Source organism: Nyctibius grandis, chromosome 4 (genome assembly GCF_013368605.1).
Source record: "Nyctibius grandis isolate bNycGra1 chromosome 4, bNycGra1.pri, whole genome shotgun sequence".
NCBI lineage: Eukaryota > Metazoa > Chordata > Aves > Nyctibiiformes > Nyctibiidae > Nyctibius > Nyctibius grandis.
In genome coordinates this window covers 80,875,640-80,891,429 of record NC_090661.1, presented here as the reverse complement: position 1 = coordinate 80,891,429, position 15,790 = coordinate 80,875,640, and the positions used below count along the sequence as shown (strand labels likewise).

At 37.5% G+C, this 15,790-nt stretch overlaps 1 protein-coding gene across 3 annotated transcripts in view; it reads left to right on the top strand.

Annotated features, from left to right (window-relative positions):
* KAT6B (lysine acetyltransferase 6B) overlaps positions 1 to 15,790 on the top strand; it is a 124,587-nt gene that overhangs the window by 68,548 nt on the left and 40,249 nt on the right. The window contains exons 3-9 of one of the 3 annotated variants that reach the window (XM_068399121.1): positions 552 to 660; positions 6,665 to 6,780; positions 6,936 to 7,017; positions 7,998 to 8,130; positions 11,739 to 11,794; positions 13,577 to 13,698; positions 15,359 to 15,474. In XM_068399121.1, the coding sequence (XP_068255222.1) occupies positions 552 to 660; positions 6,665 to 6,780; positions 6,936 to 7,017; positions 7,998 to 8,130; positions 11,739 to 11,794; positions 13,577 to 13,698; positions 15,359 to 15,474 (734 nt within the window). Of the gene's footprint in view, positions 1 to 551; positions 661 to 6,664; positions 6,781 to 6,935; positions 7,018 to 7,997; positions 8,131 to 11,738; positions 12,665 to 13,576; positions 13,699 to 15,358; positions 15,475 to 15,790 lie in introns of all 3 variants that reach the window. The other 2 variants (XM_068399120.1, XM_068399122.1) reach the window with 2 other exon arrangements.

Sequence of the window (15,790 nt, the reverse complement as noted above, 5' to 3'; positions counted from 1 at the left end):
TTGTATTGGTTGGAAAAGTAATAAAGTATGTCTTAAATTTGAGGGTTTTGTAAGTTACTCTCTCTTGTGGAAAGGAACTATATTTATCTGTAATAAAGGCCAGTTTGCATCTTAATCTTTGAGCAGTATTACATCCGAAAAACAAGTGATTGCATTCGGGAGTTGAAATTGTGTGTTCAAGAATCATGTCCTAAGTTCTAATTTCCCTCGGTTTTGTTAACACTAGACTTATATTGGGGAGGTTTACACGGATTAGTACGCAAGGTTGCTTATTATGGGCAAATTTAACATTTATGAAATACATTAAGATAATAAATAATACATTAAAATAATAAATTTGTTATTCCAAAGTTAGTAAAATGGACGATTGTCTTGGTAATTAATATGTGGTGCAACAAAATGTCAGTTAAAAGTGATTTTTCTGAGCTTAAGTATATGAGAAACAAAAGACCACTGAGAAAGGCTTGCCTGTCTTTGTAGTTTTGTCTTAAAAACTTTTTTTCCCCCCCCCCCCTTAATCAAGCTAACTGTCTGTCTATTTTTAAATCTAGCCACGAGCTGATCCCATCCCGATATGTAGCTTTTGTTTGGGAACGAAAGAATCAAATCGTGAAAAAAAACCCGAAGAGCTGTTGTCTTGTGCAGACTGTGGCAGCAGTGGTAAGTTGGCTGAATTTACAAATACTAGAAATGTTTATGTTTAAGTCTGTTTGTAAGGTATTAAAAATATTTTCAACTTCTGAATGTCATCTTCTCTTTGGACATAGATTGAGAACTGAAACAAAGGGGATGGTGGAAGAGACTTTTTTATTATTTTTTAAACTAAAATGTTGTCATCTGGATAAATCAGAGGTGCAGATTCATCTTTATGCCAGAAGTATGGATCTGCTGAGTAAATTAGTAGGGAAACCACACTTGCAAAATACAGAAATTCTGTTATTGTCAGGGATCTGTGTTTGATCTGAAAACTCAGTTTTGCATTGTGACATCAAATGATGATCAAGAATTTTGCTTGCACAGATTTGCAACATTTAAGAAGCTGAGGAATAATAATAATAAAAAGAAGACCGTATAGCAGTCTTTGCTGTTGTGTATCTTGTGTATCCGATTAATTTTTTTTATAAAATTATTTTGTTACTCAAGTGAGAATTTGAATAATATTTCAAATAACAGCTAAAGCTGTTTAGGCACCTGTTACTTGTCAGGCACAAGATAGTGACTCTACTGATCATATGTACCTTGCTCCTGTGTGGTACAGCAGCTCTTGCAGACTCCATGTGGCTGTTCTGAATGCAGATGCTTCCCTTAAAGTGAGCAACTGGGTTAATTTTGAAAGTGAAATACTGTAGCACACTGTTGCTTTGCGCGGTGCTTGTGCGTGGTTGATACCAAATGTGTTCTTGGCCTAGGTTATTGCTGGTTCACAGAGGGATTTGGCTAAGAAACTTGGGCAAATCTGTTTAGCACCTCTATGCCATAAAGCTTTTTCTGGTGCAGCTGTAGAGTTCTGGATGTGAAAATCCTCTGATCAGTTCAGCTGTTCTGACTGCGTGGTGCTGCCGCTTTGTGCTGGCACCTGGTTGCATATAAACTGGATTGAGGAACAAATGGAGTTGAAAGACAAAAAGGTTTATCAGTTCCCCAGTCCAGTTCACTGCACAGCCATATACCAAATTCTGTGCCAGCATAAAGAAGAGGGAAGTGCTCGGGAGGGAAATGAGTAGAGAAGTGGTAGGGTCTATGTAAGCCAACACTGCTTTTGAGAAGGCTGGAAGTGGAAGTATTGTTTCAGTGTCTTTGAATTCAGAGTCCATGTGTATTATGGAGTCATGTATCATCATTTTGTAGGTGTGCTGAAGATACTCTGTCTTGGTTACTGTGATAGCTACATAAGTATTTGAGTAAAAAAAACCAGTGTGGATCAAAAATGTGTCTTCAGTTAATCAGGATGTGCTTTTGATTGTGTGCTTCTCAATCTGTCACCCCAGACAGATTCTTTGTATTTTAGCCAGTGTATTTTTTTTTAGTATATTTAAGCCACTGATTAAACAGTGAAGTAAGGAAGTGACTTTTTCACCCCAGTATGCAAAACCAAACTCCATAGATTTTAAACTGTCTTCCTTCAATGGTTTACAGGTTTCCTGTATCTTCAAATCTGTATTCTAATATTTGGAAATTTGGTTAGACTCTGGTACGCAGAGTTTACATTAATCAGGTGATCTTAGGTATCAGCTGCTCGTCTGTGGTGTAATAGTCCTCTGGTATGTCTAAGACGCTTTAGAACTGGAAGTCTTGACTTTCATGGATCAGCTTCCATTTGAATTAACACTGATACATTCTTTTTGCCTCATTAAGGCTAAATTATCTTTAATTAGTTCCTTAGATGTATTAGATATAAAGAATGAAATGTTGAGGCTGCCAGTCAGATTGCTGGATGGTTAAACTTCAGCTACAGATGCCTAACTAAAATAAAACCAATCTCAATGCAATTTATAAATAACAAAACTTCACTCAAGTGGAGGTTTATTGTAATTGGATTTGTAATTCTGCACATTGCAGTGTATCTTAAAGCTGGTCTTGCTGTCTAACAAACATAAAGAAATTGCATGTTGCGCACAGCAAGCAAATTGTTCAGTTGATCAGAGATTAAATTGCAGTGCCCACTACTGGCATGTCTGCTTTCCTTTATGTTTTTGTGTCAGTTGCTTGTATCTCTTCAGGTAATGCTTCTGCATTCTGAAAGCAGAACCTGTCTGGATATCTGCACACTTCATTGCTATTACTCTTACTTTGTGTTATTTGGGGGAGGATAATGTATTTGGACAGTGGAAATGAAATGTACTGCTGTCACTTTGCACAGGACATTAGTTTCTAAAGGAGTAAGATGAGGAATCTCAGATGTGAGAAAACAAATCCTGTTATGAAAACAAACATTGCTGCTCTCACCCACCCCCTCTCCGCAGTCTTCTGATTTTGAAAAAATTGATAGACTTGGGAAGTGGAATCAAACTCCCACTTCATTTTCCCAACTGAGAGGTACAGAAGCAATTAAAGAGCTGCTGCTGACCGATTTTAAAAGGGAGTTAACTTTTAGAAAGAGGAGGGATGGGGGGGAAAAGGTTGAGTTACTGGGGAACTATAATAAATATTTTTAAAAGGGGGGGAAAATAGCTAAAAGTAGAATACCTGTGGGTACTGTCCTTTCCAACAAATAGTATGTTAGGCTGAGAAGGCAAGAGGGTCATCGATCAAAGATGGATAGGGGAGGCTGGAGTGCAGAACAAAGACATCAGAGTCAGGTCAAGAGGAATAGGGACAGAAAATATTTGGAAAGGACTGTGTAGAGATTGCTTTATCAAGGAGATTTAGGATGTGCTTGAAGAATAAGGAAATAAGGGAGTTGTCTTCATTATTGCCATCTGTGGGAGGATGTTGGCTAGTTGAATAAAATGAACTCCTAAGAAACGTGCAGGTGGAAAAACCTACTACATGCCTGAGATAGGTGCAATGATCCTCTCTACTCATGGCTAAAGTCACCCTAAAAAATAATGCTTTCTACCTAAAAGGTTATCAAACACAAGGGTTTTTTCTGTGAATTATTTTACACGTTAGTTCCCAACATTTGTATCAAAGTTAAAAATAACTGGAGATATTAGCGTATCTAATTTAGCACTGTACATAATTGTTGTCACTGATATGATGCTTGTTCTTTTAAAAGACTAGTTGTTTTGTCAAATCCTTTGAAGGCGCAAATTTGCAATGAGGAAGCAAAAGTGGGCAGGTTAAAGGAGTTGCCTTTAGTCACAAAGGAGTGAGACGTTCTGTTTTAACTTCCTGACCTCACCTATTTCTGCCACATCAACGTATCACAGATCTTAACTTTTTCTAACTGGGATGGATAAGAATGAATTTTAAAGCTTTTATTTTTTAGTAGCTTTTTTTAAAGTAAGCCTATATGTATTCCTGGTGGAAATGGCTGGCTTTCAAAGGTTTAAATTTCCAGTAATCTGTTAAACTTTTGTGCTACATTAAAATATTGATGCTGCTGAGGTTTAAAAGCAAGTCAAGTGATTGAACCAGGAGAAATTAGCATCTGAAACTCTTCAAACTTGAGATTGATCAAGTGTTGAAAACCTGTTGGCAGATCTATCGGCTTCTGGATGTGGAGAAGAGAGTATGTTCTCGACTGCAGTTTAGACCAGTTAGAGCTGAAATACTGCAAATTTCAGAGCCAGAAATATGCTTTGCCTCTTCAGCTCTTTCAAATTTAAATAAACTAGCTGTAAAATCACTGAAGGTCACAGTGACTCCATTTCACTGACTACAGAAATTTGTTAAACTCAGAAGTGGTTAAACAGAGTTCCTTTTAGAAGTGAAACCTGTGTTGATTACCACCTCATTTCTGGTAGGCACTATCCTCTACTTGTTATATTTATACTGTGTCAATTTGTGTCTGAAATGAAGAGTGTAAGTATTATCAGCTATTAAAGAACCATACCATATGGTATTCTGAAGTAGAAAATTTCTGTGCTGTCTCTGCTAATTTATACCTAGGAAAGACAGTAGAAGAACACGGCAAATGCATAGTGATGATTCCCATTTGCACTCTTCCAGCCTCTAGTCATTTGTGGTTCAAGGACTTTGAGTTGCAGGCAGAATCTTCACATTTAATACTAATGGATTTTTTTTCCTTGAATTTTTGTCCAATAGTAAAATCTAACATTTAAGGATATTGACAAATGTATTAGCCTGTGTAATTACTTGAATGAGAAATAAATAAAGTAACAGTTACACCTCATCTGTGTGTAGTTATCAATCAGTGAGAGTGGATGTTTCTTATGTTTATATTTCTCAGTTATTTACTTAAGGCAAAGTTAAAATCAACAATTTAAACCACAGCTTACTTGCTCCTTGAAGTAAATCACTTCTGTGCAGGGTAGATAACTGGAATTAAATGCACTTATGTGGAGGTAATTGGTTTATGATTACACTTTAATGTGTTAATATAGTTGTTAAGTCATGGTTGATGAACAGTCTTTCTGTGGTATTGATTATTAATATCAGCCACTCTAGGGAGCTTTTTTCTTATTTCTTAGCAGATTTTTTTAAATGAAGCACTTGTTAGGCTTTATTGAAGGGAACAGTGTAGTATCAAACTCAACTATGTAGTTACAAAGTATATTTGTCACTTTCAAGGAAAAAAGTCACTTTAGGTGTACACTCTGTTTCAATCACAAATTATTTACTGTATCTGAAACTGTATGCTAAGAATCAAATGGCAATGCTTTTTCAATATCTTTGTTTTTGAAACTACTCTTTTAATTTATTATTGATTGGTCTTTACCAATAGATTATACTCCTGCATTTTAGTTTGAGAATAAGCTATATTTAGACAATTTAAATTGTTTAACAAAAAGTGGATTAAGCCTTGGGAACACACAATAAAAGGAAATAAAATCTGACATTTGCACTTATTAAAGTGGCTTTTTCATTCCATCAGTCATCTTTGCCATTCATTCCTCAGTCCGTTAAGAAGACGAAAATAGCAGATGCTCATGGATTAGCCTGTATTCTTGTTTGTGGTGGTTTAGCTCAGTCTTGGACTAAGAAACAGCTGGTGGAGAAAGTCTGAATCACCATGACTAGACCATCACCTGGAAGAAAGCATGTATCCAGACTCTGACAGTGAGAAGAAAGCATCCTTCATGCGCATCGCATCACTGCAGCCATCTATAAGTGCAGCATGGCGTCAGGGATTCTTATCTCTCTGACCACTTGTGTGTTGATGTTCTTGATAATCTCTGAATATAATACTGGCAAAAAGTGTTTTCCTGGGAACGCTTATCCCTTCCTATTTAGCGGTGCTTTTACCTTTTCTGGATTAAGGGTACACTCTATTGAGGTTGTTGAATACATGAAAAATCACTGCCAGTATTGCCTAAGGTGCTGTATGTGTTTAGTCGTCTAATATCTTGTATTAATTGGAAAAGCCATGTAGGCCTTCTAAGCTACCATGAAAAGAGGGTGGTCCCACCAGGGAATAAAATACAGTTTCGTGGGAGGTGGTAGCTCAACTACTCTTCCCTCCCTCCCTGTTTTAAATCTTCCTTTGCAGTAAGCCTTTTCAGTGCCAATTGCCTGCTTCATTTTTTTTCATGTTCTGAAATTGTTCTTTTTATATAATTAAGGAATAAGTTGGAATGAAAAATGCATATAGTTTGATTATTAAGTTTCTCTGGTAGATACTTAGTATATTTAGAAAAATAGTACGATTTTATCTAAAGATTTCCTCTCTTTGTTGCACTGCTATGAAAGGGGAGTGGGGTCAAGTTTGTAAAAATACTTTTTTCAGAACCAATGGCAGTTTAATATGCTATGGAAATAACCTAGTGAAAATAAAAATACAATTGCAGATGTTTGTATAGACCATTCATAGGTGTCAGTTACAGTAGAAGTCAACTTTCTACCTCTCTTCATAAGGGAGTTTTATGGGAGTTTAAAAGTGTATCTTTGTATGAAGTAGATGAGTTAAATAGTGTGTTGCAAAGTTTTGAAAACAGCTGGTGCTTGCAGGGTTCTGGTGGTGCTGGCTGCATCCTGTTGAACTTAAGAACCAATCTTACCAATCTTAAATCTCAAGCTTTAAATATTTTGGTTTTTTTAGGACATCCATCATGTTTGAAATTCTGTCCTGAGTTAACAACAAATGTGAAGGCCTTAAGATGGCAGTGTATTGAATGCAAGACATGCAGTGCATGTAGGATCCAAGGCAAAAATGCAGTAAGTTAGACTGTTGAGTGTTACCTGACTTTCTTTGTTTACCATAGCTCTATACCTAGCAAATGTGCAAATACAAATCACTGATGTACAACTTCAAGCAATGCTGTATTAAGTCTTTTTTTCCTCTTCCCCCTCCTCCCCCCGCCCCCCTTCAGGATAACATGCTTTTTTGCGACTCCTGTGATAGAGGGTTCCACATGGAGTGCTGTGACCCACCACTTTCCCGAATGCCAAAAGGTGATAATAAAAATCCTTTCAATGAAAATACTTTCATTCATAATCTTTTCTCCTATTCAGTGACCAAAAGCTCTTGAGCATGCTAATTATTTTTGCATTGGTAAACAGTATGATTTCAGTCATGTCAAAACCGATACTTCATTTTTCTTTACTTGAGATTTTTTTATTTCTCGGGAAAATAGTAAAAGTCTGTGGTCAGTTGACCAGATGAATTCACTGTGTATTGAGTTATTGGCCAATGTATTGAAGGCTGTTAAAATGTTTGGAGTATATACACTAACAAAGAAATCCTTAGAGCAGGGGAAAGAGCCTGCTTCTTCACGCTTTTTGTAAGAGCAATTTAAACATCAGACAAACAAACAAAACACCTGTGTCTTCAGGTTCTCTAATAACTAGATTTCTGATATATAGCACCTCTCACATGGCTTTGCCTGTTTAATCTTGAAGTTACACTAAAGACTTTTTCAGCTTTTTTTTTTTTCACCCCAAATCCCCAGTCTTATCTATAATAGGTGTTCAGACACTGTCATCTACCGTTAAAAGAATGACAAATTCAAGTTGCTGTATATTAAAACAAACGTACCTAGGTGTGATATGGTATTTTCTTCAGCGCACTCTAGCCTAGATTACTTTGTAACGCACGTGTAATTTTTCTTCCCCATTTTAACTGTGTCTGAAGAAAGATCTAGGGTAGTGTAAGGAGGGACAAGCTAGGACAGAAATTCTTCTAAGAACCCATTTGCTCACAGTGTTCTGTGATTCTCGTTGCCTTTTTTTCCCCCCTTTACATGAGCAGTTTGCTTTCAAAAATTTCAAAGTATGGGTAGAAGTGGATCACTTTTCTCTGTCCACTTCGCCTTCCCTGTGTCCTGTTCATAAGATTATTTGTTGACCTTATGTACTTGTCATGTATCTTGGTAGACACCTGCAGTACAGATTAAATAAACTGTGTACAATTAAACTTTTTTTCCTTTATGTAGGGATGTGGATTTGCCAGGTCTGTAGACCAAAGAAGAAAGGGAGAAAGCTACTTCATGAGAAAGCTGCCCAAATAAGGCGACGATATGCAAAACCTATTGGACGACCGAAAAATAAACTAAAGCAACGAATGTTGTAGGTTTCTCTTTAATTTTTTTTTAATGTTTCTGCAAATGTAGTCGGGTAAGAGTTGATGCAGGTTCAGCTACAGTTTTTAACTGTATTTCAAGTTGGGGCAAGTAGGTGATGTATTCTAGTATATGACTTTCAGCCCAATGGCCAATAACTTCTTAATTATAGTGGGTACTTTTTGTGTCATGTCAGAAGGTGATGAAAAAACTTCTGTAACTAACTTTTCTAGATCCCATAATTTTTTAACAAAACTTGTACCTATAGCAGATGCAAATATGTCCGTATGATGACATATGCCACAGCTATCTTTTAAGTGTAACTTCAAATGATTGAAGTATGTACAGAGTCTATACAAAGTGGATAATAGTGAATTACTCATATCCAGCTTCAGGAGACCATTCTGCTCAAAGACTTGTTCAAAAGTTGTATAAAAATGACTTTATTAGTTAATATCAGCTCACAAAACCCATTCCAAAAAGCAAACTATGCAAGTACTACAGAAGTTCTGGTTTCAGTGGTACTCTGGAAAAAATTATTACTTGAATTCTGCTGTTAAGCTGCCACTGGTTACTAGGGAAAGAAGTTGCAATTTCTCTTGCTTCTCAGGAATGTGTTTATCTAAGACAAGAGAGTGCTGTAATTCTTTTGGCATCTATCTTTCCAGGGAACACTGTAGTTGGACATCTTAAGGCTTGGTTGGAGGATTGTTTAAGTAGCATTGAAATGCTGAGTTGACATTACACTCGGTGTTAAACGGGAACAAATTCTGTGCTAACTCCAGTAGCATGTTGCTCTCCATCACGTGTTCCTATCCACATACACCTTTTTTCTCATATTTAACTATCTGTTTGGCCGTGGCAACTCAGTAGCTGAAAAGCTTTCCGTTTATGTCTGCTACTCCTTCTATCATGTGGCTGTTACCCAACCATTTTTATCTATACTCTAAACACCTGTCTGGTATTCTTCAAAGTTGCACAGTAGCTGCTGTAAAACTTTGCATTTTGCAAAATAAGGATTTCTGGAGCCAGTGAAGCCAATGTGTAAAAAGAGAAGGGGGGAAAAAAAAATACAGTACTAGAGTACAGCACACTAGTCAAGTTGATGTAATTGGTGCTGGGCAGCTTGCTATATTCTCTTTCCCCTCTCTCTCTGCCAGGATCTCTTGTTTTGCCTTTTTGGTCCTTGTCATAAAGTTCAGTGTATGTTGGTCTAGGAAAGTAGTACAGGGCAAGGATGAAGTGTGGCATTACATGAAAACAGCAGATGTAGTTGTAGTGGCTCATGAGAGCATGCTGTTAAAGGAAGAATGGGTGAAACATTCTTTGACTTCTCCATTCTCCTCCTGACTAAATAACTTAGGAATTTGAAGGTCATTGAAATAGCCATACAACTTCCAGTGTTTTAACTGAAATTCCTATATACCATTGTGTATGTGTAATAAAAATATTCTCTACATCTCTAGCTACACCTCTGGTTTTACCCCTTTGAAAACCACTAAGCTTTCAGCTGCTGGAGGTTGGGGTTCTAATACAGTACTGCCATCTTACTTCTCTAAAAACATGTCCCTGATTTGGGTTCCCACAGTGGATTTAGCAGGAATGTCTGACACAGTAATTCTGCTTCTCCTCCTTCCTCAGACATGTAAAAGAAAGGTTGGAAAGGTTGTGAGGGTTTTACTGTTACATTTTGCCAATGGGATTCTGAGCTACAACTTTTAAAATAAATGTCATGCTAAAGGATGCAGAAGTTCTTAGCATTGCATGATGATTATGAATTTTTTATAAAGGTTTTCTTTTCTTCGTAGCACGTGAGCCACATGAGCATGTTAAGAGTAGTACTTTGGGGGGTTCTTTGTATAATGAATATTTGCAGTACTGTGGGCACACTTCTATTACTTCAATGTCTAATATATATAGAAACAGTGGTTTCTATATAGAGGAACAGGAAGCAGTTGTTTAGGAAACAGGAAAAACAGTGGTTAGGAGACAGAATAAGAGAAGAGACTCTTCCTCATGGAATCCTATTTAAAAGTGATCGTGGGGTACAGAAGATGACAATGTCATACATAGAAGTGTGTGGTCACACGAAATACAGGAAGGTTAGCTAATGCCACTTAGTTGTTTTTGTGTAGTACAAAGAAAATCTGTCCAGTAGTACTGGAATAATTTTTTGCCTGTTGACCATCTGTAGGAAGCCCTTCACAGGCAAATGACTGTGTAGGATTAATGAAAACTAGGTGTGTGTTGGCCTCTGGCACTGTGGTGATTACCCCATCTGGTAGTGAGAACACATCTTGTGATAGACATAAGCTTATGGCACCAAAGGATTCAAAAGACTTAGAAGGTTTTGTTGCCTCTTACGAGCTAACCAAATTTAAGGATGTGTGAGTGGAAGAGGGGCTAGTTCTTAAACTGGTGGGCCTTTGGAGTTCAGTAAACCAGATGGTAGCCCCAGGCTGTTCAATCTCTAATTAAAAGTAACCTGTTGGAATTAATTACTTCAGCATCTCAATTAAGGCGGCAAAATCTGTGGAAGAAAACTTTCTGCTGCAAAGTAAATAAGCTAACTTCAAAGAGCAGGATGGAAAAGGGAATGGAAGCATTTGATGCAACTACATAGCTTTGTTTGGATTGGCAATTTGATCATGTCTTCTGATACCTATTTCTTTTACTGTTTTGTTTCGATATACTTACAATATACTATTCTTCAGCATATCCTTCAGTGTTGTTCTTCTCTTCAGTCATTAGCAACCAGCTAAACCTCTACTTCTGCTGTGACAAATACTGGCTTTCAGCATGCCCTTTTTCTTCTTAGCATTTAAATAACATTCACCACTCTTCCTTCTTAACACCTTCCATGTTAGGCCTGATTGGTTTACGGCTTTTCTACAAACACCACTTGGTCTTGCAGTTTTGCTCTTGGCTTTCCTTTGCTATTTTCCTTTTTGCTATTTTTAAAATTTCTAAAGAAAACATAGTCTATTTATTTGATTTTGTTGTAATGCTCTTCACAAACTACCTCATTGTGCTTTTAGATCTTTGATGGTAATTTTTGCTACTAGTGTTGATGTACATAATCCAAAAGAGTGTGGAAAAAATAGCAGTTTCCTGAAAACTGACTGTATTGCTTTAAAGGACTAGTCAACGTTCTCTACAGTTTAAGCAAATGTAGTCTGAAGTTAAGTGTTTTGATATGCAGTAATTTATTAACACTGAACACGTGCATCTCCTTTGTGTGTACAATGAACTCTATGGTGATGGAGGAGTTATTGTACTCATTGATGTTTTTCTCCAAAGAAGCACACTTTTACCATGCCTAAAAGTAGGTGGGGAGGCTGTATACTTGGGAGATCTTGCTGTCCCAGCTGCTTCTATTTGTATGTACTGTGGACTACCTTTTAAAGAAAAGGGGGGGCAGGGACAGGGAAAAAAAAAAAAAGTTGGATGTTGTATCATAGTGTGAAATGTGTTTCAAAAGTGTATGTGTGTTTAAATTAATTTAAAGATTTTCAAGTACAGTGGCGTAAGTAACTTGTATAAATTGTAGTACTTGGCATTTAGAGTAGTTACAGATTTTTAATGCTGTTTTTTATTTTCCAAATTTTTGCATAGGTCTGTAACCAGTGATGAAGGATCCGTGAATGCATTCACAGGAAGGGGGTCACCTGGTAGGGGTCAAAAGACTAAAGTCTGTACCACACCTTCATCTGGTCATGCTGCATCTGTGAAGGATTCAAGCAGCAGATTGCCTGTTACAGACCCCACTCGGCCTGGTGCCACCACCAAAATCACCACCACCTCCACCTACATATCTGCCTCTACACTTAAAGTAAACAAGAAAACCAAAGGGCTCATTGATGGCCTTACTAAGTTCTTTACACCATCACCTGATGGTCGCAGATCACGAGGTGAAATAATAGACTTTTCAAAGCACTATCGTCCAAGGAAAAAGGTCTCTCAGAAACAGTCATGCACTTCTGTTGTGTTGGCTACAGGTACCACACAAAAGCTAAAACCTCCACCTTCTTCGCTTCTACCCCCAACCCCCATCTCTGGTCAGAGCCCCAGTTCGCAAAAATCCAGCACTTCTTCTAACTCTCCCCAAAGCTCTTCCAGTCGGTCAAGCGTACCTTCCTTTAGTAGCCTTCTTAATAACAGTCAGCTAAAGGGACTCTTTGATGGACTCTCTCATATCTATACCACTCAGGGACAGTCTCGAAAAAAGGGACACCCAAACTATGCACCACCCAAGCGTTTGCGTCGTAAACCAGAATTATCTTCCACATCAAAATCTAATAGTCATTTCTATGGAAAGAAAGAGGTTAGAAGTAGGTTTATTTCTCATACCTGTACCTCTGGATGGGGTGTGTCTAGAGGACATGCTTTTAAAGCAATTGCTCACCTCAAGAGAACAACTTTCCTTAAAAAGCACAGCATTCTAGACAGATTAAAATATAAAGTGACCCCTCAGATGGGGACCCCCTCACCAGGGAAGGGGAGCTTGGCAGACGGAAGGATTAAACCTGATCAGGATGATGGTAAGCAAAGGTCAAAGCGCCAACCAAACCTGTGTCCCGTCCAAAACCAAATTCTTATATTGTCACATAGGTCTTAGCTATTTCTCTTGTTCTTAACTTCACTTTCATACAAAAGCAATGAAACTTTGACCTTTTATCTGATGCTGACTAAATCTCCAAAATGTTTTTTTCTGACTAATATCACACCACCTTTTTATTATTTTTTTGCATCTGTAGTGACACTAGGAGCCCCAAATGCCTTCATAATGTTGCTTATGGCTGTGTAGTACCGCATGAGTAGCCACTTTTCATGCTACTTCCTTGTTCTCCCCCTGCCCTTTCTCTGGCAGTAGTGCTGTCATCATGATCATGTGCTGTCAGTGCTTATAATGGTGGGCATTTCAATTCATCTCCCTCTGCTCCATTGCTTTTTCATGAACAATTCCATCCCGCTACAGTCTCCACAACACTTGATCTGTACTGTTGTGAACTACCTTTTTTTATAATTACTTTTATTTAAGAAAAAATATATGTATAATGTTTGAATGTAGACTTAGCTTAGCATTGGTCTGCAGCTTTTTTTCCTCGTATTTTTGTTTTTACCTTGTAGAGTATGCTGGAATTTATCAGGTGGCGTAGTTCTAGTGATAGAACATACTCCATTTCATGAGTTTCAGAACAATTTAGTAGAACTGGACTGTAAAGGCTTATACAGACAGACAAGCAGGTACCAAAAGTAGCTCATGCAACAGCAAACTACAAAACAAGAAGGGGGGAATGTTTCATTTCTGTTACTTAGTAACCTCAAATTTAGTTAAAATGGGGAGTCATAACAGCCATAGTTGCTACAATCCTATTTAGGAGTATCACTTTGGTAAGGCATGTGTAACCTTCATGTCTGTGAGTAAACTTTTTGCTGGTTTTAAATAACAGATACTGAAATCAAACTAAGCATCAAACAAGAAAATACGGATGTATATCTGGTGGGAAGCAAGGACACTGTTACACAGGAGGATTTGGAAGTATTTAAGCAGGCTCGAGAACTTTCCCTGGAGGTAAGAACCGTGTTGCATAAAATGTAGTTAGTTCTGTAAATAAAAATACAGTTCATTTTCATACATCTATTCATCTTCATTTTTAAACATTCCTTTTGATCTAATGCATCATCATGCTTGCTGTGAATTTGATTTGGGAGACACTGTATATACAGTTACATTCTCCTAGATAGGAGACAAGGCATCACTCTGGAATAGGTCAGATGATAAGTGACACTTGGGATAGATTTTGAAAGATACACTTGAGCATTTTGGACACAGGACTACCACTGATTAAGCATGGAGATTAAGCATAGCTGACATCCTGGTCAGGACTGAGAGGGATGTTGGTCGGTAAGAACGTGCCTGATGATTTTCCTCTGTGGATAAAGCAGCTGCTGTGAAAAGTTAAGTCTGTCTCAGCAAATACTGTTTGGTGGGAAACTGGGTTTAGTAAGTTCATTACTTCATTTTTCCCAATGATTTAACACACTGAGTTTAAATACTATAGACTTTTTCTAGCAGTGAAAATATTTGAGCTAAATCTGACTAAAACTGTTTGCACCAGCTGGTGTTAATGTTCTTCTTTAAGGTATGTAGTGGTAATCTAAAGCTTGTGTAGACAAGCTGTGTGGTGGTTTTTTGTTTGTTTGTTTTGGTGTTTGGGTTTTGTCTGTTTGGGTTTTTTTTGCCAAGGAGGCTGGACATGGCAGCTGAATCTTCCTATAGCAAAACAGACTTACTCTTCTGTTTCTATGAAATGAGCAACCAGTGTCTTTGACACTGGGGCAGAAGGGAGGTGCATGTAATGTTTCAACTGCTGCTTTTTATGAAATTGCATCATAAATGAGTATGTCTTGTACTTTTTTCAGTAATGGAAATCAGTTAATTTTTTTTCAGGTTTAGTGTACAAGAACTGCCCTTACCTGCTATGGGTCAATGCAGTGACCTTTTTATAGTCTTCATTCAGAGTGTGCTAACCAACAAACTCAAACCAAGTTGAAAGATTCAACTTCATTATTATTTTGTGCTTCCATTTGCTTGTGGAAATGGCTTCCACCCCCTCCTTTCTTTGTCTTTCATATGCAGTCCAAAAATGTTTGTGGCATTGAAATTACTTCCCCCTCCCCCCCTTCTTCTTTTTTGTATTTTGCCAGCCCTTTAGAGTGTAGCAGTCATTTTCTGATCAGCTCAACTTCAGTATGATAGCAGAGATTAGTTGTGTTAGTATACTGTTGACAGTTACGAGGAAATTCCAAGGACTCTAGAAGGGTTCTGCTGATGCCTTCTCCCTCGTTGTTTTGACAAAAGGACAGCTTTCAGTTTGAACCAGAACTGTGGGGGGAAGTCCTCACACTAGATGCTGTAGGAGAAGAGAAATGAGACAGTTATGCCTCTTACTTGACTGGGCCATGCACCATCTATTTGTATGCTCTTACTTGTAAGCGCTGCTCACTTAACTTCATGTTTAGTTGTTTGACACCTTGAAAGAAATTTTTACTGCTTTATATTTGTCTGTTTGCAAACTCTGTCATCTGTCTGTCCAGGCTGGAAGAACTTAAACAACTGATTTGAATACTTCAGGTTTCTCTCACCTTCACGGGGTGAAATTGATGATGTAAAGCTAACTTTCCTTTCACTTTTTCCATAACTAATATTTTGCTTTTATTGCATCTGACAGAAAATTGGGTGTAAAAACACTGGTGAAACAAGTGGGCGATACCCTTCAGTGATTGAGTTTGGAAAATACGAGATCCAGACCTGGTATTCTTCACCTTACCCACAGGAATACGCAAGGTAGCAAGCTGTCAAGATTGTCATATGTTATTGGAATTTTTACTAAAGTGATAATTATAATTTATTTTCTTACTGTTTTGTAACTGTTTGTAATTTACAACTTTTAAAAGTAAATATGCTTTTGTAATTGTGAAAAGAAGGATTTGTCTTTTTTTTTTTTACTAGTTCTGATCAAAGAAGCATTAAAGACTGATTCTTCTAGCCCTGCATAAACATAATCTTGCAGTGTATATTGGCATGGTTTTGTTTGCGTTGGCTGGTTTGTTGGTTTTGTTGTTTCTGTTTGTTTTCAACCATTGCAGCCACCTGTGTCCAA